The 25,401-nt window shown below is 36.4% G+C and overlaps 3 protein-coding genes across 3 annotated transcripts; 1 reads left to right on the top strand and 2 right to left on the bottom strand.

The window, feature by feature from the left end:
• Positions 1-6,089: 6,089 nt before the first annotated feature.
• On the bottom strand, positions 6,090-8,748 carry LOC109212347 (beta-glucosidase 44-like; the record flags this gene model as incomplete). The annotated part of the gene is made up of 7 exons (XM_019375979.1): positions 6,090-6,624; positions 6,704-6,806; positions 7,230-7,261; positions 7,344-7,561; positions 7,634-7,749; positions 8,068-8,320; positions 8,618-8,748. Coding segments are annotated over 7 exons (1,131 nt in total), but the record flags the coding sequence as incomplete, so codon positions are not given.
• Positions 8,749-11,655: 2,907 nt separating this feature from the next.
• Positions 11,656-12,570, top strand: LOC109212349 (probable carbohydrate esterase At4g34215). The gene has a single exon (XM_019375982.1). The coding sequence runs from the start codon at positions 11,773-11,775 to the stop codon at positions 12,463-12,465; it is 693 nt and encodes a 230-aa protein (XP_019231527.1). The 5' UTR covers positions 11,656-11,772; the 3' UTR covers positions 12,466-12,570.
• Positions 12,571-13,265: 695 nt separating this feature from the next.
• On the bottom strand, positions 13,266-14,049 carry LOC109212350 (beta-glucosidase 44-like). Its single transcript, XM_019375983.1, has 2 exons — positions 13,681-14,049; positions 13,266-13,554 (listed from the first exon to the last, which is right to left on the bottom strand). Exons 1-2 carry the CDS (start codon positions 13,925-13,927, stop codon positions 13,406-13,408), a joined length of 396 nt encoding a protein of 131 aa, XP_019231528.1. The 5' UTR covers positions 13,928-14,049; the 3' UTR covers positions 13,266-13,405.
• Positions 14,050-25,401: the final 11,352 nt, after the last annotated feature.

Genomic DNA, 25,401 nt, shown 5'->3' with positions numbered 1-25,401 from the left:
GGACTCAATTGGTATGAAAACCCCTATTAACGTTATTGGTTACTTTAGCGCTATTTAAGTTGGACACTTCCAACACGATTTAGTTGATAAGTGTATATATTTCTTCTTTAACAACCCGCACGATGATTTGATAGAATTCAATGTCTATCAAGGAGTCCTAATTATGCTCCACGTCATTCAAGATTGCTAGAGTTATTCAACAACCTTTTTCTTATTTTTAATCATTCCTTTCACCAAAGAAACAGACCAAACAGTTTCATAATGGTTCGATCTTGCTTATCTTATATTCCAACAGAGCATTGTAAACCTCTTCCGGATGACATATGGATGGATATTCTGAGCAGACTTCCAGCAGAAGACCTACTCTGTTGCGAACTTATCTGCATTGGAACTTCTTAATATCAACACCACATTTCAACGACTTGTATCTGTGGCGCTGTTCCTATTATGGTTGTCCAGCAGATATCATTTGGAAAAGCTCCAAATAATCTACTATTTCTCGAGGATTGGGACGAAGAGCATCAGAGAATTAGTAGTAAGAAGATTCGAGCGATTTCAAAGCTAAAAGGTACTTATAGAAAGTATTCCGTTCCTAGCCTCCAGTTTTCGCACAATGGCTTGCTCTTCTTTAGACATTCAGAATATCAAACTTTCACGTATAGTGTCATCAACCCTATCACCCAAGAACAACTTACCTTTGGCCTCCCATTTCGTTCAATTTGTGCATTCTTTTCTCATCCAGTCACTAAAGAACATTATCTGCTATGGGTACGAGGTTTGAAAAGTATAGAATTCACGATGCTTAGGCTTGACTTATTGGTGTCTAATAATCTGAATTCGGAAACAGGCTGGAAAAAGTCTTCCTTTGTCCCACCCGCCATTTCTTTCCTTTCGATTACGGATTTCCTGTAATAGTAAAGGACGCTATTTATTGGATGGTTCAGTGTCGTTTTTCAACAGATGATTCTTTGTTTAGAATTCCTGCTTGTGAAGAGTCTATCGTGATATTTGACATAAAAAATGAGGAATTTGATGCGCTATCTCATCCGGGGAAAAAATGTGATATCAAAGTTTTAAAGAACAGATCACATGAAAACATGCACCTCTTTGAAATTGAAGGTCATGTGTCATTCTGCACGTTTTCGTTTTCCATGACTGGCAGAGGCGGATTCAGGAATCGGAGGTTGCGGGTGCCACTATTTTATGCATATAGTATATCCAGGGCGGATATATATGACACCAAGCAGTGTCACAGGACATCACTTCCCCAAAATCTTTTACTAAATATATGATATATAAGTAATAGATAAAATAAAAATATTGGATATAAATACAAAAATTGACTTTGTCATTATAGGTATTTATTCATTTGTTCACTTTTTCGAATGCTAACGCTATTTATGAAAATTTATGCGTGCCTTTAAATATTACCTACAACTAGCTACAAGACCAAATTGGAAGGATGGGTCGGTTCGGTTAGTTTATAGTTTACTCGAATAAGTCTTTCATTCACAAAGCAAATAAGTTCGATTTAGGTTCATAAGTTACAAAAAATACGTGAAAGAGCGTCTCCAATGAATTTTTTGCTCAAAAAATAGTTGAATACTACATATTCTTTGTTTGACTAGATTAATTAACCTTTAACGTTAATTGTCGAATTATATGATAATATGTTTAAAGCAAAACCTTCAACATTCAAACCTATAATAATCAACTCAAAACGACTATTAATCAAGTTATTTTTTTCAAAAGCTAATAGAAAAGACAGTTCCAATAATACACTAATATTTAAATTAACATTGTGTCATAAAAAAAAAAACGAGACATTATATGACCTAACTTGGAAAAACGTAAGTNGTTTAGAACCTAATAGCTACAATTTGCCTAATTACTATTCATAGCTGCTGTTTAATTGTTACTAACTTATATCACTTGATTCAAACGCTCAACGATACAGGTAGTCCGTAGCGCAACGAATACAACCCGTATCAATTGTATTCGTTCAATACCAGTTATTAGTTATTCAGTTGCCAGATCTCCAAGTTTTTAGTGTATCAAAAGTTTTGGTGGCTGGTGAGTATACAGTGATGCATATGGGTTCTCAAAGAAAATGTAAGTAACAGTGATTATAGCGAAACCTTCGCATATTTTAGGTCTGGATTAAGACCAAGACTCACCGGTGGCGCGGGAAGTGATTTATCAGATGATGGTATACTTTGAAGGATAAGTTTGTGCATGGTAGTGTATTCGTATGTGTTTTACCTCCTAGAACAACTTCATTTAATTCTTGGAAATGGAGCCACAAGTTAGATGATAATAGTTCAGATATCAGACCCTAACATTGGTCACTATAGTTTTGGACAGAAAAAAGCCTAAGGGTAAAGTACCTAGGAATCAAAAACGTTTGTTATTACCAAAGATGTGATTTCGTACAACTCATGCAAATGACTAGAAGATATGATGTATGCCATGAGAACCCAGAGCAGCCAATAGTGAATTTCAGGGAATGATTTTAAGTTGTTTAGATTTATTCAAATCAGAACTAGAAGTACCACACTAGTAAGCTACTATAAGAAGCAGCTATTGATGTAAGATAAAAGATATGTCAGTTCCCCCCTTAGGGTTATGTGACTAAATGATTACCCCGGATGTTTATAGTATGATATGGTTGCGGAGTGCTTTATTCTCATTCTCCATTTCTTCCATTTTCTTCAGAATAGCTACGAGGGCGTCGTTACCTGCATCAACAACGGTGTGAGTGTTACCTGTCGGGGGAAGAGCGTGTCGCTTGTTGATTGTTGTTGGGGTGTCAACTCGTGCGGTGTTCCTACTCGCCCCTTGAGCGGGTTTGTCGAGTATACTGTTTAGGGTACTTGTCAGCCATGCCTCCAATAACTTTTTCACTGCAGGCGGCGCTTCCTCCGTCGTGGACGTGGAGGCTCCTTCTCATGTGAAGCGGTTACACTCCCATGGGGAGGAGGTGAGTCACTTTGCTTGGGTGAGGCGCTCGACGTCACATTCTCCTCGTCTTAGTAGTGATACCCATCACTGCTTTCAGTCTTTCCTCTCCTTTTCCTGCTATTGTTAGCTTGTGCAAACAAGAAAAAGGAAGCTTTTGTTGTTGTTTTTTTAGATCTAGAAGAAACTAAACTTTTTAACTAGGAACTCCCCACAGACAGCGCCCAAATTGTTTGACCAAAATTTTTTAGGCCCTTTTTGTTAAACCAATTTAATAAGTAGATAAAGGGTGAATCCTAGTTAAATGTAATAAGATCCTAGATCTGAAGTTCAATAATTTGGATGGTACGGGGCCGTATTCAAGCCAATGAATGCCAAGTTAATGCTCAATGACTATCAATAAATATGAGAAGGAAAACATGCAATAAATGTGACAAATGGCATTAAATGTAATAAGAAGGAATTTGTCACCCAAATGTTGAATTACATAGAGGATTCCTTCTTCTGGCTATTGCGTGTGACAACAGATTATGGAAATGAACAAAGTGTTCATGAATCGTGAATAAAAGAGGAATGTTTAGTAATGGAATCAAATAGAGGAGAGAAGACAAGCTTTTTGTATATTCTTGATAGTCAACCATTTACAAGATGTTCTCCTCAGAAAAGTCTAGAAGCCCCCTTTTTGTTCCCTCTCTCTTCCTATTTATAAGAGATATTCCTAGAAAACCTAAGAAAGTACAATTGGGGGGAATTTTCCTATTCATAATCCTAAGAATATTCTAACTGTTGCTGCTGTTTGTTCTCTACTCGACCTTGGCACTGGTCTCTCTCTCTGGGCGACTCCTCGCCACTGGACCGCAATTGGCTTCGACCTCGGCCTCAGCTCGTCCGTTTGCATTCACTAAACTCGACCTAATATTGACTCATACAATACCAACCTAGAGAGACAAAACTTAGAGGAATATCTTGTTACTTGCTTAGAGTTAATTGATGAATTTAGAGAATAAAGGAAAGTAAAATTTTAGATTTCTTATATGTATTTCGGTATTTCATTTTAAAATACCTAATACCATTTTTTTAAACTTAAACCAAATACCATACTGAATACCAAAATATCAAATATCGAATACTAAAATTTTCGGTTTCGATACGATAATTCAGTATTTACCAAATTATGCACCGCCCTAGATGTGAGTATGTAGGGGCTTGTATTTAGTGTTGCAATCTATATTGCGTTTCAATCCTAATTAATTTTTATGATGGTTTTTGTCGAGTCAATTACTCAAATGGTCACTCAACTATCTCAAATTATCTCCTAATGTCACTTTTCTTTCGTTTGCAACAACAAAGTCACTGAACTATGCCTATTGCACTCAGAAGGTCACTCAACTAGATTTTCCAAATTTTGGATTGCCAAATACCTATTTTACCCTCTAAATTATAAACATTTTATCTTATTTATTTTTTTAAAACTTTTTAATATTATGATTTTCCCTTTTCAATTTATATTATGGACTTACCTATAGAATAAATAAATATTATTTATAAATTAAAAAATAAAAACTATTTAAGCATCTATAATGCTGGAATAACAAAATAGTGAGCATAGTAAAAAAATTAATTAAAATAATTTGTTCGTAATAAAAAAAATTAAAAATTTATTTACACAATTCAGAATGAAAGAAAATAAAGATAGTAAAATATATATTCCATGCACGTAATATAAAAATAATTATTTAAATAAAGGTATTTTATAATATACATTATATATTCTTGAAAATTATGCTCAATTATATTTTATATATTTCATGCACGACTTAACATAGCATATTTTATCCTATACAGATAGTCCCATTGCTTTCCGGTGGCATAACTTTGTGTCGTCGGAAAGTTGGTAGAAACATAATAATATAATTGAGCATAATTTTCAAGAATATATAACGTGTATTATAAAAATACATGTATTTAAATAATTAATTTTATATTACGTGCATGGAATATGTATTTTACAACCTTTATTTTCTTTCATTCTGAATTGTGTAAATAAATTTTGAATTTTTGTTGTTAATACTAAAATTATTATTACTAACAAATTATTCTAATTAATTTTTTTACTACGCTCATTATTTTGTTATTCCAGCATTATAAATGCTCAAGTACTTTTTATTTTTTTAATTTATAAATTATATTTATTTATTCTATAGGTAAGTTCGTAATATAAATTAAAAAGAGGAAAATCATAATATTAAAAAGTTTAAAAAAAATAAGAAGATAAATGTTTATAATTTAGAGGGTAAAATAGGTATTTGGCAATCCAAAATTTAAAAAATCTAGTTGAGTGACCTTCTGAGTGCAATATGCATAGTTCAGTGACTTTGTTGTTACAAACAAAAGAAAAGTGACTTTAGGAGATAATTTTGAATAGTTCAGTGACCATTTGAATAATGGACTCGACTTTTGTCATATTAGTAGTTTTTTAACCGTTAGTGGAGAGGCATTTCGAGCTACCTAGCTAACAGTGAGAGCAATTTTAGGCCAAAAATGAGACGGAGAACAAAATTAACACATTTCAAATAGTTCAAAGGCAAAATTAGTCTTCTTCCCTTGTTTGGTTTCTTACTTATTAGTACCACTATTTTGGTTGTGCATACAAAAGGACATGAAAATCGGCACTCTTAGCCATAGGTTATTGTTCATTCTGTGAACATGAGATTTTGCAAACTTGTCTTCAATTTTATGTACATTTGTTAGAGACAGTTGAATCTTGATTGTACGGCAGATAAGAGCCATTGAATGACAGAAAAGAGAACAGTTTTTGCAGTGATTCAAGACTTATAAATGCTTTCCCCTTCTAGTGGTCATTCAATTTCTATCGGAACAACACCTAACAAAGACGTAGTAGGGAACTAATGTCTATCGCTTTTCCCCTCTAGCGGTCATTCATTCTTTTGATGACTCTCAAGTCGAAAGAGTTGGTTGGCAGTTCAAACCTCATCAGAAGTAGTTGAAGAGACCTATTGCTAATACTAAGTAGTAGTAAAAAAATTGTATCCATTTTTCATGATATTATGCATGGATCAGGTATATCATGGCGAAATCATCAGAAAAGTTGTGTCTTCCACAATGGAATCTGATAAGCGAGATGATCTCGATTTCAACTGTGGAAATGTTGGAATCATGGAAATATTACGAATCATGAAACTACAGTGCCCGTGTATATTGCTGGAAGGCTATATGATGTTCTATAAAACTACCAGGACTAGAAATTCTAGCCTCTAAGAAGAGATCACCAAGCCAACTTACGGGGGACAATTACTCTAAACACGCATTTCCTATACAAAGCAAACTATTTAAAAGAGAAAGCAAATACAGGAGGCAAAGTCTGAGCTTAATGCATATGGCGTTGAAGTAATTGCTTGAACCAATATGCTGACATCTTCGGATATCGCTTGAGTGTTCTGTAATCAACATAGATTATACCAAATCTAGAAGTATAACCCCGTCTCCATTCAAAGTTGTCGAGCAATGACCACGCGAAATAGCCTATGACATTAGCTCCTTTATCGATAGTCTTCTTTAGTTCAGCTAAATAGCTTCTGTAGTAATCAATCCTTTTAGTGTCATGCAGAGCTTCAGGAAGGGAAATGTTGCCTGCATAATCCATACCTGAAAAATCACCTATAGTTAGTCCTCAGAATTCCTTTTAAATTGGTCTGGAAACATTGTACTAGTTAATTAAGTATACCATTTTCTGATAAAATGATGGTAGGATTTCCATAGTGTTCTTTTACATAGTTGACAGCTTTGTAGAGACCCCACGGCACAATATAGAGCCAGTCGGAATGCGCCTACATTCATTCGAAATAAAGATGGAATTAGCCATACAGTTGGGAATATAGTCTTTTTTGAGGTAAAAAGAGCACACCGGTGCACTAAACTCCCGTTATGCACGGGATCCGGACAGGGACGAAGCCACATGGTCATAAGGCGTCAAAAAATTACACTGTGTATATAGGTAAAATATTACGTTTTAGAGGTATATAACACATATTGAATACTCTTTGTCAGGAATTTTTTCACTTCTTTCAAATTTGAACACCCTTGGGAAATTCCTAGCTTAGTCACTGAGTCCAGAGAAGGCCGGACCACAAGGGTCTATTATACGTAACCTTACCCTGCATTTATGTAAGAGTCTGTTTCTACAGCTCGAACCAGTGACCTCCTAGTTACATGGCAACAACTTACAAAAACATTAAATTCAATGTGCTTACCCTAGGACCAATTGGTACGCCTTTCCGATCATCTGCATCAGGTCAAGAAATGAATTAAAAAGTAATAAAATCTTTAAAAGAAAGAAGTGAAACTAATATATATTTGTATCTTACAAGCAAATGCACAGTTCCAATCCTGTCGGTAGCCAAGGGCTTTTGGTTTGGATAGATGGCGATCATATGCGTAGAAGGTAGTATAATGGTTTATGCCCACATAATCAATTGACCCTTTGACCATCTTAACCTCTTCTTTTGTGAATTTGGGTAACCGATTTCCAACAATATTTTGCATGGTTTTGGGGTACTCTCCATATACTAGAGGATGCAAAAACCTGTATAATAAAGTCCAAATAAAATTTTGCAATAGTATTAATCAATGTAGTGCCATATTTGCAGATTCTTACCATCCCAATTCAAAGTCTCTTGCTCTTTGAGCTGCATAATTGTCAGCTTTGGATTTGGTCAGAGGTTCAAACCAAACAAAATCCAAGATAATTCCAAATTTTCCCTTCTGTTTCTCCTGTGATTGCCATTAGAAGATGAAGTTAAAACTTGCTCATCTTCTCCTAGTATGTCTTGAGTTGAAATATGGCGTACGATATCCAAATAAAGCAACAACAACAACCAGTATAATTCCAAGAACTCCCTCGGCATCCCTCCCTCCAAGAACTCCCCATCTTGCTCTTGGGGTGACTCGAACTCACAACCTCTTGGTTGGAAGTGGAGGGTGCTCACCACTAGAAGCAACCCACTCTTGTCAACATATTAAAATACACGATAGCGTAAAATTCTTACATTATTAGTGTATATAAGTTAAATCCAAAAAAAGGATTATTACTTGATACTTTACGCGATATCTCTGAGCTGCAGCAGCATGGCTCAAGATTAGATTATGTGCAACAATATATGGCTCAGTTGCAGAATCCCCTGATGTACAATTGCCAAATGCTTTGGAGCACCTACCAGGTGCAAAGTATCCAGTGTTATACCCTAAATCAGCAACAACTCTTGGTTCATTAAATGAGAACCAATTCTTTACTCTGTCTCCATATGTTTTGAAGCAAAATTCTGCATAATCAGTAAAATCTTTCCTGCAAGATTTAAATAGCAAAAGCATTTTCAGAACAAAGAAGTAACAAGGTTGTAACCTTAGCTTATCTTATTCATCAACACAAGAAATCATGTGGGGTATATTTTCTTGATATACAGTCAAACCTCTCTATAACAGCCTTATTTGTTCAAAATATTTTTAGTTGTTATAGCGAAGTGTTGTTATAAACAACATATATTATAACATAACATGAAAGATGGTTCCAAAGAAACTTAATTTTTATAGTGAATGATTGTTACATAACGATGCTGTTATAGAGAGGTACGACTGTACTTACACGACTTCATGACTCAACCATCCCTTGTACTTATCTTGAAGTGCTTGAGGTAAATCGTAGTGATTAAGATTAACATATGGAGTAATGCCTGCTAAAAAAAAAAGTTCAATATAACAAATCCATATCGAATATTGTTAAGTAGAGACAAATCCAGCATTTTAAACCCGTGGATAATTAAAAAGTACGCTTACCCCTCGACTATTTTTTGTGACAAATGTACGCATAATATATGTATAGTTGTAGACAAAATGTAATAGGTGTGTCTGTACGTGCTGCCAAAAAGCTACATCCATACCACACACAGAGGCGGATTCAGGAATCGGAGGTTGCGGGTGCCACTACTTTATGCATATAGTATATCCAGGGCGGATATATATGACACCAAGCAGTGTCACAGGACATCACTTCCCCAAAATTTTTTACTAAATATATGATATATAAATAATAGATAAAATAAAAATATTGGATATAAATACTAAAATTGACTTTGTTATTATAGGTGTTTATTCATTTGTTCACTTTTTCGAATGCTGACGCTATTTATGAAAATTTATGCTTATGCCTCTAAATATTACCTACAACTAGCTACAAGACCGAATTGGAAGGATGGGTCGGTTCGGTTAGTTTATAGTTTACTCGAATAAGTCTTTCATTCACAAAGCAAATAAGTTCGATTTAGGCTCATATATATATATATATATATATAACAAAAGATACGTGAAAGAGCGTCTCCAATGAATTTTTTGCTTAAAAAATAGTTGAATACTACATATTCTTTGTTTGACAAGATTAATTTACTTTTAACGTTCTTGGGTTATTTTTTACATGTTAATTGTCGAATTATATGATAATATGTTTAAAGCAAAACCTTCAACGTTCAAACCTATAATAATCAACTCAAAACGACTATTAATCAAGTTATTTTTTTCAAAAGCTAATAGAAAAGACAGTTCCAATAATACTCTAATATTTAAATTAATATTGTGTCATTAAAAAAAAAGAGACATTATATGCCTAACTTGGAAAAAGTAATTCATGAAGTAAGGTATAATCATAAAAAATAGAAACAAAATAAAGATTGTACAAAAGTCATAAAAACTTAAAGAAAAAGAGAGAAACTTAGCAAATAAAAGGAAGAAAAAAAGGAAAAGAAAACGAAGAAAAAGGAAAAAGAGGTGAGGCCCTAGGGCCCAACTGAAAATAAAGGAAAACCTTAGTAGAAAAAAGGAAAAAATTGAGAGAAACAAAGTAAACGCTCCTTCAGGGAATCGATCTCGCGTTACCGAGGTCAATGACAACCTTTAGAAGAGACGCTGAACCACTGGCACACTCATCGACTTTGTTAATTTCGGGTGCCGTTTCTTTAATATAACCATTTTCACACAGATATATTACATGCATAGTGAAATTTTTAGCAAAGCGAGCGGGTGGCGTGGCACCCCGACCTCGTAGAATAGATCCGCCCCTGATGACTGGTACAACAATGTATACATGGATCTTAGAAGATGATCACTATACGTGGAGTCGAAGGGAGACAATCATTCTTGATATGACTTGTCCGAGTTTTTATCAATCGAATGTAAAACCCGTTGGAGCGCTAAATGGAGAGTTGATAATCAATTGGTGTTGGACAAAATTGTGTGCTTACCATCTTCAGCAACGAACCATGAGAAAACTAGAGTGGGAGGGAAGTGAGGACATAGAAAAAACAAATTGCCACATCTCCAATTTTTGTGTACATAGGAATAACATTCTGCCTTTGAAGAACAACCCCAATATCCAAATCCACGGTTGCGGCACCTCGAAACTAACATATTTGCTATCTAAGCTGAAAAAAAATCTACTCCAATGAGATTAATTTCAAGTGAAATCAATGCCATCTTCACCGGTACAAGTTTCAGCGTATTTTTTGAATAATTATTATTATTAAACTCATGGTACATTTCTTGATAGTTGTGTATTTGTCTACTTTCTGTTTCGTTTATTTTCCTGCTTTTCTCCTCAAGTGGAAGGCTCAAGGTGTAGATCTTTTGGTGAGTAGGAGTTGAGACTCGTCATATGAAATTTTTGTTGCAAGATTGAAAATTTCATGATATACTCGGGCAGATATAATCCAAATTATGGGGCACGTGAACCTATGGTCTTTCTGTCAAATTAGGTATTTTATGTATGTATTTTTAAGAATTGGTCTAATATTATTCACTGCACCCATGCCTTGAAAAATTTGAATGGTTCACTTGGTTGAATACTCTTTTATTTACCTAAAAGAACAGGAATCAATTCTTACTTAATACTATATTTTTTTCTTTTTTTAGTGGTGTACCAATATTTCTAGTGTAGGTTTTTTTTTTTTTTTTGGGATCCTTATTTTGTTCCACGTTCCGTTTGCCGCATTATATTCCAGTGGTCTTCCCAGCTGTTTCTGTCTATCCTCTCTAACCCCTCCGATTCTTACCGTCTCCACTTCGAAGGGAGCATGCATCATTTTCTCTGAAAAATCCCAAACTAAAAAACCCCTAATTCTAATCGTAAAAATGCGCTAAATGTAGAATTTAACAAGTTCTAAAAGATGGATATCTACTCACCTGCTATGGTTCCCGGTGAGGTTGGATGCTATTCTTTTTAATTTTATCCCTTTGCTGCTTTTGTTGCTCATTTCTCCTTTAATGTGCATTGCTTTTTTTTTTCTTTTCCAATTCATGTATAGCAGACGTGTCTGATTTTCCCACTTTGTTATTGTACCGTACACTATTAATCTAATATAATGAGAGTTAAATCCAAATGCCTGTTTGATAATGCAGCTCGACATGACTATTAAATCAATCGGGGTTAAATCTCAGAGTTGCATCTTTTAGACTGCCTAATTAACAAGTCTTACAAATAAATCAAAATTTGCTTCCTCACCACCAGTAATAAGGTTATAAAAATGAGAATGATTAAGATCAATTCGTGATAAATTTAATATCACAAAGTTATAAAATATTGCTAATAGGCAAAGGTTTTAAGAGGAACTACTTGCACCGCTCAGAATTTTGTCTCCTAGTGTTATTGAACAGTTGGTGGGGCTGTAGCTGATAAAGTAGGATGGAATAAAGCAGTACGGGTCTTTCTAGATCTTATCTATAAATGTTTTTTGAAGTTTCAAATTTTTATCAATGGTTTACAGAAAAACAATGCTCCCTTATCTTCTATTGGTGCTTTTAGCACACGCCAGATGGGTAAGCACAGCAGATCTAGCAAATTGTTCACTGGTTAAAAACATATTCATTTTAGCCGGGCAGAGCAACATTTCCGGCCGAGGCGGCGTGATTAATCACTCTAACCGCCCTGGCGTGGCTAATGAGACGTGGGATGGTGTCATCCCACGTGAATGCGAGGCCAACCCATCAATCCTCCGACTCAGCGGAGGACTTACATGGGTTGAGGCTCAAGAACCCCTTCACAAAGACATAGATGTGAACAACACTTGTGGGATTGGTCCAGGGATGCCATTTGCCAATACAGTTTTGAAGAGGGATCCAAGTGTTGGAGTGATTGGGTTGGTTCCTTGTGCCGTTGGAGGAACGAGTATTACTGAATGGGCTCCTGGGGGTTTCCTTTACAAACAGATGATAAGGAGGACAAAGGCGGCCACTCGATGCGGCGGAAGGGTAAGGGCATTGTTGTGGTACCAAGGTGAGAGTGATACAAAGACACTTGAGGATGCCAAAATGTATAAGCGCAGATTGGAGAGCTTCTTCAAGCATGTGCGCCATGATCTGCAATTACCTACTCTCCCTGTGATTCAGGTAACTCATGGAAAGATCTACTATTGTTTATTGAGAATTCATTCTATATGCAAATTGTAGTTTGAGTTTACTATCCTTTTTAGTACTTACTAATTTCATCAATCTTTGTTCCTACACCACATGAAAACTCAACCTGTGGCCTTGAACATTTGCTCTGCTTTCCTTTTTTGGCGATTGGAATTGAGATTTGNTTGAGGAGTTCAATTGCAGTTTTTAGTGGAATAAATTGCAATTAATTATAGTAAGAATTAATTCATGCTAATTTCCAATTAATGCTATAATTGGTAGTCTCTTATTATTTCTGTGGTCCCTGTTATACCTAGTAAAAACCTGGACAAGACTTGGGTAAAAAGTGACTTGGGAGAAAAGTCATCTAATAGAGTTGGAGTAGGATTCTACTTGTAGAAGGAGAATCCTACACGTTTTTGGAGCACAATTTCGGCCAAAAATAACTCTATTAAAGTAAGACTAATTTCACCCAATAACTCACCTTTTAGAGTTGTATTGTTCTTGCTCACCCAAAAGCAAAAATCGTCCAAGGTTCTACTGGGCAAATAGCAGAAGACTGCAGCCCTGGATTCTTGCTGTTTGGAAGATCTGTGCAATTATTTCAAGAGGCTAGTGCTTCTAATCTCGTTATTATTGCGTTGTCTAGTTTAGATGTATTTGATGCCTGGATTGTTTGCTTGCTTCCGCTGCGCATGTTCTAACATGACATCACAAAACGACAACAAACAATACAATCTATCCAAACGTTATATTCATCAAACAATACAATACAATGTAGTACAATAAAATACGATACATTATAAAAAGAAAACGACACCAAACAACCATCCAAACAAGCTGTTAGTGACACCGGAAAGTTTAAGAATTTAGACAAAAGAATACAGCGGTACAAAGGGAATCTGACTATGGGTGCAAATATGCCTATTATATTTTCCTTGAATTACATGTATAGAAACAACATATATTTTTTTGTAGAATATGTATATTTATATTAACTCCCGGACTCATAATTATCACAAAGAATAGTAAATACACTAATTAACGTAGAAATTGACCCTTGGCAGAATACATGTAAACTTACTTTATAACGGTGGTACTGGTCCGCAGAGACCTCTCCACTGGCATTATTGGGCTCACGTCCTGTTTTAACACCAAGTAAAAACTCAAATTTCAGCTTATCAAAATCGTCCAAAAAAAATAAAAATAAAAATCACGACATAAGAGAAAAAAAGAGAGGAGTAGAAATGGAAGATCATTTATGTATACCAGGTATTTTAATGAAAGTGTCCCAAACACTAGGTCCACGGCCATCTTTACTGGCTGCACCTTCTACTTGATAAGCAGAAGTTGATGTTCCAAACACAAATCCCTTTGGAAAGCTGTCTCTGCTCAACCCTCCGGTGTCGAAAACCGCCGTCTCTGGCAACACATGATCGCTCTGAACGTGAGTTAAAGTGCTTAATATTATTACAGCAAGCAGCAAAAAGAGCAATGGAGTGGCTTTGTTGATCATATTCTTTACCGTTGGTGAATATATAGTGATGAGTGTAGTGTTAAGAATGGGGTGGGATGGCAAGTACGTAGAGAGAATCAAGTCTATTTATAGAAAACATATTAGGGTAAATGTCAAATGCGACACGGTCCGTTGTTTTCAATACACATTTCATTTATCGAGAAATGTCCGTGGCCAGGGAAGTAATGTCAAATGCGAGTGATGTAGCCAGTTGGCGGACATAGTCTGTTGTTTTCAATTTAGATGATATATTTCATTTATCGAGAGTCATGAACCGGTGTTAAGTTTGACCAACATTTTAAAATATATAATTTTATCATATTGATATGAGAAAATTGCAACTTATAGTAAGTCTCGTATAGTTTTTGAATATCCAAATTTTAATTTTAAAATATTAAGTTAAACTAATATGATTTAACTTTAACGTTTAGTTAAATTTACTTTCAATAAGCGAAATGTGTCATCTAAATTGAAATAGAGAGAGTATTACAAAAGTACGAAGCTCCAATAAACATTTCTAGGAACTCTCATTAATTTTAACAAAGATGGAGATTGATTTGATTCGAAATTTTTATGCTGTTAATTAAGGATGTGTACTTGTCATGCATTTGATTGACATGTGACATTGTTGGTCCTTATTCACTTACTAAATTACAACTCCGTTACTTTGCGCCGCCGCCTGGTGAAAAATTGACTCTAAGGTCAAATTGCATTATCATCATTTTGGACTTCATTTTTTTCCCGTTCTTTTTCAGGTTTAACCATCTACTAAACCTAGATTCATTGGCTCGACTAATCTAAATTTGCATACATTGCATAGAGAGAGCTTCCTACGAGGATTTCTCTGTTCCAAGAGTTAGAATTCGAGACCTCTAGCTAATTGAGAGAGTGGAGGAATTTTTTCTATCTCACCACATATTTTGGACTAAGTTACTCTTCCAGCCAGTTCATGAGAAGGCAAACGAGGAGGATAAGCAGCAAAAAAGCCTCTTTCTTGACCAAAGAATGATGCCAATTGTTCCGATGATGGCTAAACAAAGGGTAAACAAAAAGAAGTTGGGTAGTTCTTGGTCCAAAATTTTGTGGGGATAGCCATTCTAAAGGATGCTATTTAGAAATTAGCCAGTACTTATTTTCTCCTGAAATTTTAAACTAAAAATCTTAACTTCAGGATATTGTCCTGAAAAACTGAAATTCAGGATGTACTGACTAATTTCTAAATAACAGCCCTTTAAAGTGGCTACCTGGTGTCATTTCTATAAATTTTGTAGGTCATTTGATAATGTTGCATTTTACCAGATCACTTGAATATTGTCTATAAGAATTTCGTGATTAAAGTAGAAAGCCCATGTTTTCAAGGTGCAAGTTTAATCTTTTTCTCTGAATTAATAAATAAATTGGGAGGAAAGTAGCTTTAAGACCAACTGTCTTGTGTTTGACAAAAGGTAGATTGTTATGGTGTGTGGACCTGAGTTTTTATCATTTGCATTTATTACTGCTATATATTCCCATAGGCTTTTCTTCCTCTTTATACTATTTTAAATTTGATAGTGAGATAAGCAGTTAATCAAATGGCAAATCTCGATATTGAAGTAGAATCCAACGTACATAAATTACTACCGTTTAATTTGTATTTAGGAATATGGTAGAGACCATGAAAGACTCGGAGAGGGTGGTGGAGGTGAGGGTGAGGAAGACGACGTCTATATCCGACAATCAGTTTGGGTTCATGCCGGGCCGCTCCACTACGGAAGCTATCCACCTTATTAGGAGGTTGGTGGAACAGTACAGGGATAAGAAGAAGGATCTGCACATGGTGTTTATTGACTTGGAGAAAGCGTATGACAAGGTTTCTAGGGAGGTGCTCTGGAGATGTCTTGAGGCAAAGGGCGTGCCGGTAGCCTACATAAGAGCGATCAAGGACATGTATGATGGAGCTAAGATTAAGGTTAGGACTGTGGGAGGCGACTCGGAGCATTTCCCGGTTGTTATGGGATTACACCAAGGCTCTACGCTTAGCCCGTTCTTATTTGCCTTGGTGATGGATGCATTGACACACCATATTCAAGGGGATGTGCCATGGTGCATGTTATTTGCCGATGACATAGTTCTAACTGATGAGACGAGGGTCGGTGTTAACGAGAGATTGGAGGTGTGGAGACAGACTCTCGAGTCTAAGGGTTTCAAATTGAGCAGGTCTAAGACAGAGTACCTGGAGTGCAAGTTTAGCGCTGAGTCGAGGGAAGTAGGCAGGGACGTGAGGCTTGGATCACAGGTCATCCCCAAGAGAGATAGCTTCAAGTACCTTGGGTCGATGATTCAGGGGGACGGAGACATCGACGAGGACGTCACTCACCGTATAGGGGCGGGCTGGATGAAATGGAGGCTTGCATCTGGAGTCTTGTGTGATAAGAAAGTGCCACCGATACTCAAAGGTAAGTTTTATAGAGCTGTGGTTAGACCGGCCATGTTGTATGGGGCAGAGTGTTGGCCGGTTAAGAACTCCCATATCCAGAGGATGAAGGTAGCAGAGATGCGGATACTGAGGTGGATGTGCGAGCACACTAGGATAGACAAGATTATGAATGAAGATATTCGGAAGAAGGTGGGCGTGGCCCCTGTGGATGACAAGATGCGGGAAGTGAGGCTCAGATGGTTCGGGCACGTGCAGAGGAGAAGCTTTGATGTCCTGGTGAGGAGGTGTGAGCGGTTGGCCGTGGTGGGTACGAGAAGAGGTAGAGGAAGGCCTAAGAAGTATTGGGGAGAGGTAATCAGGCAGGACATGGTACGACTGCAGATTTCCGAGGACATGGCCCTTGATAGGAAGGTCTGGAGGTCAAGCATTAGGATTGTAGGTTAGGGGGTAGTAGAGCTTTCCTTACTTCATACCGGGGGTGAGGCGGGGTTGGATTAGGGTTGATCTTAGATGACTTGCAGTTTATGTTGAATCCACACTATCCTTGCTGTTTATCTTAGCCCCGGGCCTTAGATTCTGGTTACTGTTATTGCATGTCATTCATCTTTTGGTTGTTATGCTTCTGTTACTATTACGGTTTCTACTGGAGTTACTAATGAATTGTCTTTTCTTGTTTTTTATTTCCGTCTTTCTGAGCCGAGGGTCTATCGGAAACAGCCTCTCTGCCCTATCGGGGTAGGGGTAAGGTCTGCGTACACATTACCCTCCCCAGACCCCACTTTGTGCGATTTTACTGGGTAGTTGTTGTTGTTGTTGTTGAATATGGTAGAGACCAATGGAGTGTGAGTTTAATGGGTTCAAATGAACCTAGCATTTCGACTAGGGGTGGGCGTTCGGGCAGTTCGGATTGCATATAAAATTTCGGTTTGGATTTTCAGTTTTCGGATTGACGAAATGACAATCCAAATCCAATCCAAATAAGTTTGGATTGGATCGGATTTTTGAAGTTCAGTTTCGGATTAATCGGTTTGGATATTTTGGATTTTCGGTTTTGAGCTTATAAGTTGAGATGTTTCTTCTTTTTATAAAAATGAATATCCAAATGAAGTACTCATATTAAATTGCCTGAAAAAGTTCTTCATTCTCACCGCAATCATCCAAATGAAATGTTAAAGTAATGAAATTATTATATAAAAAAAATACAATAGAGACATTAATACAACAGATAAGAAGTAGAAATAGTAAAACCATGTCCAAATAGAAAGTATTCTCATAATAACTTAGTAATTAATATTGAATATATATGATAATATCTAATGGGTAAGGTATTGAACTTATTACTATTGACATATGGATAATGGACTAAATATAAAGAATAAGAATTTCGGATATCCAAAAATTCGAAGTACCAAATCCAATATCCAATCCGAAATCTAAAAATTTTAAAAATTAAATCCAAAATCCAATCCGTAATCTGAAAATCCAAACCAAAAATCCAAGAAATTCGGATTTCGGTTTGGATTTCGAGTTTGCCCAAAGTATGCTCACCCCTAATTTCGACATGAAACATGAATATGTTACAAATATTAAAATAAGCTCGTAACCTAAAAATATAATAGGGTTTAACGGTAAAATTCTAAAACTAAAAGTTAAAACTTATCAAGTTTAAATATGGAATTTTCATAACAGAAAGGAACATTACTGTGCCCATTTATACGCACGATTCTGAAACACTTCCTCTCTCTGCCGTTCTCATTTATATAATACATATGATATAAAAGTTGAGTATATTTTTATTTGATTTAGATGAAATATTCATATCATGTGTGGTGCATCCGAGACAATAAAGTACTCTAATCACGTTAAGACATGATCCTTTTTATTCTTTTATTATGTATGTATCAAAGAGGATTTAGGGAAAACTTTACCCATTAGGAGGCTTTTCGTTTGCCGTGAATAATTTGGAATAGTAAATGGTTAGTCCTATGTAGTAGGGGTGTCAATGGATATTTGAACACCGATTAAACCGACCGAACCGTACCGAATCGGTTTTTAGGTTTCTTTTAAAAATCCGTAGGTTTTTATATAAATCTATAACCGTACTGATAATTAGGGTGGGCTTTTTATTTTATAAAAATAAACCGAAAAAATACCGAACCGTACCGAATAAATTTTATATCTGAAAAATATATTTATATAGCTAAAAAATAATAAAGCATTTAATTTTTCATTGGGCCTTGGAATTATGAAAACTGTTAGAAGCCAACAAGTAATTAAACTCAAAATACTAATTCCTAAAACCTATTATGCTACTTCCACTTAAACTAAGTTATTTCAAGTATTTGCATTAGCAAACACAAAGTATTCTAGCGATTATGATTAGCAAACTACATTGTATTGAATATGTTTCCTTTCATATAATTTAGATTTATCTTTTTGAATATTTAATCTTCTATAGACTTTATTCTTGAGTCCCAACTTGGTTAATATCTTTCCACTCGTGTGATTTATATTTTTATTGCTTTTACTTGGTTGCTTTTAGGTTGCTGTAGAATAGTTGATGGATCTATACTCTAGCCATCTTTCATGTTTTTTTAATTCATCACCATTTAAACAGTAAAAATGTCTAGAGAGTTTTGCTAGGTCATATAAAAGAACGTATGTTACTGCATTCTACTGTGAGCATGTGATTTTTGCCTCGCTTGAATTACTCCTATAGAATTCTTAAAATTAGGATTTTTTTCTTTTATTATTTAAATTTTGGGATTTAATTGTGTAATTTTGTGGGTGTTTTTCATTTGTGTGTGCATGATAATTCAAAAAAAAATATATAAAATATTGCATGGGCATTTAGGATTTAATTTCACATATTTTAGGACTAATTAGTAATTAGGCTTGTACAAAAATACAAAAAAAATCATAAAGAAACTTTGATTTGTTTGGTTTGATTTTAATTATAGTTTTTAGGTTTATTAATTTCCTTTAATTTGGTATTAGGCTAATTGTGGCTTAATTAGGCAGTTTGAATTAATTTTGAGGTTCAATTTTAGTTTAGTTTTAAAATTGAAAAAAAAAGAAGAGAGAAAAACAAATAAAAGAAAAAGAATTAAAAGAATTGAAAATGTAAATAAAAAGGGGCCTGTTAATACTCAGATTTGGGACTGTTATTAAAATGAATTACCAGCCCAAATAAACCCATATACCCATCTCAACCCACGCCTAGTCCAAGCCCAAAAACACCCCACCCGGTCCAGCCCCTAATAACCTAAACGACACCGTTTTACTAATCTCAAATCCCAGCCGTCGAGGTTCCTTGATCGGACGGCCGGGAAGCTAGGTGTTTTAAGTATATAACTGTCCAAATAACACCACCCCCCTCAGGACCCCCTACCCTCGTCTATCTCAGGCCTCTCATCAGAAACCCCTAACGCCACCGTCCCCCGCCGTAAGCCGCCGGCCGAAAATCGCCTCCGTCGGCGGCGATTGTCCAAATCCCCCTAAATTAACACCATAGCTCCCTCTCCTTCCCCTCTTTCCCAATCCACTCCCCGTTCCCTTCAAATCCCCCCCCCCCCTCCGCCCCAAACTCGTCGAATAAACGAAACCCTAGCCGCCGCCTCCGCCGTGTCCGGCGGCGCCGTAACCAAATCCAACCAAAATCACACCGTGGACTCACCTTGACCCCCTCTCCCCATATTTCAAACTAATCCCTTTAAAATCCAGCCACAATCGTTCGAATCCTAGATCTAGGGTTCAGTTTCAAAGGTCTATAAGAAACTTCAACCTTGCTCGGATTTTTAGTGTTCAATTGATCCTCGAATAATGTTGTCTATTTATTTTTGGCAAAAATAGGCAGATAACATAATTTGGGGAATCAAATGAAAGAGTCAGTCAGTTTGAGGCCAAATCAGTAAGTTTTCGGGATTTTTCTTTCTTTCTTTATTTGTTTTTCTCCTGTTTCTTTTTTTCTTGCATAATAAATCTTCTTTGATTGAAATTGATATCTCCTTCATGTTTAGTTCTTTGTCATAATTAATAATGATGCCTTAATTTTGGTTTGCCAATTTTTTTTCTTAGATTCTTTTGTTAAGTTCTAGTTTCTTTTTTCTGTTCGTATTGATAGCATGACTTTGTGTTCCGATTAATTCTATTTGATTCTTATTTTTTCTGTTTGATTGGTATAGATAGCATGATTTTGTATTAATTTTGTTCTTAATTTTTTGTCTAGTTCATAGTAGTAGCCTGTAATTGTATTAATTAGAATTAATTTCAAGTTCAAACTAGGATAGGATTCCTGTTTGGTTATAGCTGAGTAATTCCCAGTCCTTGATGATTAACCATGGTCATTTTGACCAAGTTTAAAAGGGCTGGGGTTAGTTAATCTAGGCTAGTAATTTCTGAAATGAATCAAGGGTAGTATAGGTAGTTCAATAGGAGAATCCCTGCAATAACTGAAATAGAACCCCCTAGAACCTTCTAGATGGGGGTTCTAATTTGAAATTCAGGAAATTGGGTGGTATAACTTGGGAAACAAGTCAGTCCTTTAAGGACTTTAAGCTAAAAAACTGAAAATAAAGAGGGGGCAAAGGTGTAAAGAAAAATCTGAAAATTGCCCTAATCTTTGCCTATAAAAGGTAGCTTACCTTGCCTTGCAGAACAAGTTTAGAAATCCAGAAATCTGAAATTCAAAATTCAAAGTTTGAAAGCCTAAGAAAATCTGAAAATTTGAAATTCAAAGGGAGAGTTCTAGAAATCTGAAATTCAAAATTCAAAGGTTTTAGAAATCCACAGAATCTGCAAACTTGAAATTCAAATCCAAAAAACAAAAAAATTTGAAATTTGAAAGTGAGAGAGGGAATACTGAAAATCAACCAAAATCCTGCAGAATTTGAAAGTTTTGAGTATTTAGAGTTTAAATCTTAGATTTCCAGGCATTGAAAATTCTGAAACTTCAGTAGTTGAGGTTTTAGAGGTTCTGGGGTTATTTCAAGTTCGGTTGGGTCATCCAAGCTTGGTTTGGTTGTTTACTGGCGCTATTTGCATTGAAACTATTTCCTGGGCCGTTTGATACCATTTCCTGGGTTTAAAACTGATCTTAAGCTGCTGTTGACTGTTGTTCATTGTTGCTGACCTCTCCCTCTTCTTACATCTCCTTACATTTCCAGGTACACATCCTGAATCTATTCCAATGTAGCTCTCCAGTTGGAAATGGAATGAAAGTGATGCATTGATTTTTCTGTTTTAATGATTTATTGTATTTCAAGTAGTTTCATGTCTTAGTTAAATCCTCATTGTATTAATTGCGGACTGTGAACTGTAACAGGTTTCTATTTGTTTGTTTCAGTTCTAGTAATTTAGATAGGTTTCATAAGCTAGTGTCAATTCGAATGTAGAAATGGGTTTGGGGTTTATCAATGCTTACCCCTGTATTTTGTGTGTGAATGTTTATTCCAAACGTTCCTTATTAGGTTTTCAAATTCCAGTTTTGCTCCACCAGGAATTAAATCGCGTATTGATTGGGTGACGTGTATTAGTATGTTTCTGTTAGTTTAATAGGTGCTGGAAATAATCCTTTGTATTAATGCATTAGCTCCTATATCTTAGCCTCTAGGAAACTTGATTAGAAGTTTGAGGTCTGAAAAGATAAATCCAAATCATGCACATGTATATCACTATTTGTTTATCCACTAATTACCAAGTGAAGTCTAAAAGAAGCTAGTCTATGGGTTGGATTAACGTTAATTGATATCAAAGTTTAAATTAGGTAATCAAATCTCGGATCTCACAGCCATGTGTTAATATTGATTTCGTCTCTGTTATTGGTTACATTATTTGGACCATGAAAACTAGGCCTAACATTGGGCCCAGTTATTTAATAAGAAGTCCAAGTCTTATCAGCCCTTGAACCCGTGCATTTTGTGGACTGTTAGAGACGGCCCCAAATTGGGCTTGTACTATGGCCCAACATTGGACAGCTTCTCATAAAAGCTGACTGAATTTTCCTCATTCTTGGGCTAGTTCCGAAGCCCAATATGCTGAAGGCCTGAATTCATATTTAAAGTTATTGGTTTAATTTTGTAATGCAGGCTTGGGCCTTTCAAGTTAAGTAGCGAACTTGAATTAATGGGTCTTCAATAATGGAGATCCTCTTGTTTGAGTTTGGACTTGATCTTGAGGCCCGAGTTTTCTTGAATTCTTTTAATAGTAGTCGATTCATAGTTCCAATTAATTAAGTTTTTTAGAGACAATCCTTAATAGATAATAATAGTTCATCTTTAGGACGTCCTTTTAAAATAAATTGAGGTGTGTGGCGCCAAATAAAAATCTTAAATTGCGTGGCCCTCTTTAATTACTTCCATTAGAATACTTAGAAATCGGGCAGGCCATTTAGCAAATTTCCATGGCTTCCCGCAAAGATATCAACACGCTAGTTGCTTTAGGCTCGTCATTTAATAATATTACCTCCTTAAACTCCGGTGTGCGTTTCATGTGACCCAAATCCAAATCCTAAAACGTCGAATAAAATGTGTTTTAGATTGCGGGTGCATTTCATGTGACGCGATAAAAAAACGCGTTTTAAACGACGTTCAATTTTCCTTAAAACTAATTAAAAGCGGTAAATAATTTTGAAATTGCACCATAGGATGAACATGTTTTAAAATCAGATATTAGGCCAATTATGATAGTTTAAGCGACCGTGCTAAAACCACGGGATCCGGGGGTGCCTAACACCTTCCCGCGGGTCAACAGAATTCCTTATTCAGAATTTCTGGTTCGCAGACTTCACTTGGAAAGGCAAAAATTTGCTCGATTCGGGATTCAAGACAAACTGGTGACTTGGGACACCAAAAGCCAAACCTATCCCAAGTGGCGACTACGATAAATAAATAATCCCATTTCGAATAATGTCACTTAAAGTGGAAAAACTCCCTTATACACTATCCTTCGGGGATAAGTGTGTAAAAAGGAGGTGTGACAACTCTGGCGACTCTGCTGCGGATCGAACCCAGAATCTCTGGTTCAGGGTTCAAGAATTCGAGCTTAGAATAGCTGTTATGATTGGCTTTATCTGATTTTCCTACATGTTTCATCCTAATGTGCTAAATGCTTTACCGCTTTGATATTTGGTGAATTGTATATATAAACTGCTACGAAACCCTTCCTCTCTCTGAGTCTTCTACATCATGGAGAAGGGTGCACTTCGTGTGACTTCTCTTCTGTTTAGAGTCTTATCCCATTTTAGAACGAGGTTCGGACAAGTTGCTAAGCCGGCGAAGCTTCTGTATTTCCGCTACGCTACCCCCCTTCGGCTCGAGTTGTCCGCTCAGGTAAGCCAGGTCTAGAACAATAAACCCAGGTTTTGAACCTAGCATAACAAAGCCTCATGCCGGATCCCTAGTAGGAACGTTTGTTTGCATCACGTGCATTTGACTTAGGGGACTCAACACAGGGGTTGGGTCCGTCTAGGACAGGTGACCTGAAATGAAAAGACCATCCTGATGCATCTTACGTGCTACTTGTGCATTTATTTGTTTTGGCTTGCATGTTGACCGGCTTCTAGAATAGGGACAGAAAAATCAAAAAAGAGGGAAAAGAAAGAAAGAAAAACCAAGAGTGAGAGGTAGGTATTTTTTTTAGAAAAATTCTTAAACCCTGCCGAATTTTGAGAAAATGAAGGAAAAAGAAAAATTTTTGTTTTCAAAAATAGTTGGTTTTGTCAAATCTGCCCGAACTACGCCAGTTTGATTCCCACCGGATGTGGGATACGTAGGCAACCCCCATCGAGTCCAACTTCCCTTTTTGCAAAAATAGCCCAAAAACACCAAAATTGTTAATTTTTTGTCACAAATAAGTCAGGTATGTCATTCTTGTCTAAAATAAGCCGAATGTCCTCAAAAGGGCGCCGGAAGGCTGTTTTTGCAAGAACAGCCACCTCGAGTCATTTTCAACGGTTAGCGGGCACAACCTTAAAATCTTCTTTCCCGAAGTGCTGAAAGGTCGTATCCGTGAAGCCGGAGTTTTGTTTTTGAAATAAAAATTAATGAAAAATTGAAAATTCCCAAAAAATTGTTTCTTTACTTCTCGCATTTATTTTTTCAGAACTACGCTCGGTCTGATTCATGCGGGGTCATGATACGTAGGCAATCTCCATAGGATTCGACCATAACCAAAAGAAAGAAAGAAAGAAAAAAAAAAGAGAGTGAAAAAAAAAGAGGCAACAAAAAATGAGAAAAAGGGCAAGAGAAGAAAAGAAAAGAAAAACAAAAAGAGAGTTGAAAAAAGAAGAGTGAAAGTGGAAGGAAGAAAAATGGAGAAAATAAGTAAAGCTGGGATGACACATGCAACCATAGCAAACATGTAGAAACCCATTTAACTGTATAGGTGCATCACGCCTCAACGTGCGATTACCTATCTGTTATTTGCCTCAAACTAACCGTTTGTTGCTGCCACAACCAGTCCAGGTTTTATAGAAACGGTGGTTGGTTTTTCTGTGGTACACTGGCTTCACATTCGTACTTTACTAGATCAAAGGGGAGCATAGAAATGTCTTCGGAAATGACCTTGCCAGCCATTCCCATCCCAGAAGATAGCCCAATCTCGGGCATCCCGGCCTCGGAATCTGCAGCGGCTGAAGAGAACAGGATCTTACGTCTTAGGGTCATGGAGATGTGGGATGTGTGGACGAATGGAAGGGAACCTCCAAGTGCCATCCCCGGATTCCCCGAGTTGTTTCCTAGAACATGGGGTACCTCTAATATCCCCATCAGCCACCCGAATACCCCATTGGGACAACTGATCATATCGGCTCATTTTGTGGGAACACCTTCTGAGGTTCGCCCCAGGTGTTCACATCCGGAGCAGTCCCCAATATCTTTACCGCTCCCCCATGCTCCGCCACAACACAACCCGCACTCCCAAAACCAACCACGTTTGATCCGTCAGCCTTCACATTCCAAAATCCTATTTTCCAAGTGGAGCCTCCTCAGTACCCCACCTATAATTACTCCCAACCACCTCCATATGAGTTCACAACGGAACAGGAAAAGACTCCCAAAGC

The sequence above is a fragment of the Nicotiana attenuata genome, unplaced genomic scaffold (genome assembly GCF_001879085.1).
Source record: "Nicotiana attenuata strain UT unplaced genomic scaffold, NIATTr2, whole genome shotgun sequence".
Classification (NCBI taxonomy): Eukaryota; Viridiplantae; Streptophyta; class Magnoliopsida; order Solanales; family Solanaceae; genus Nicotiana; species Nicotiana attenuata.
This window is presented reverse-complemented; position numbering and strand designations above follow the sequence as displayed.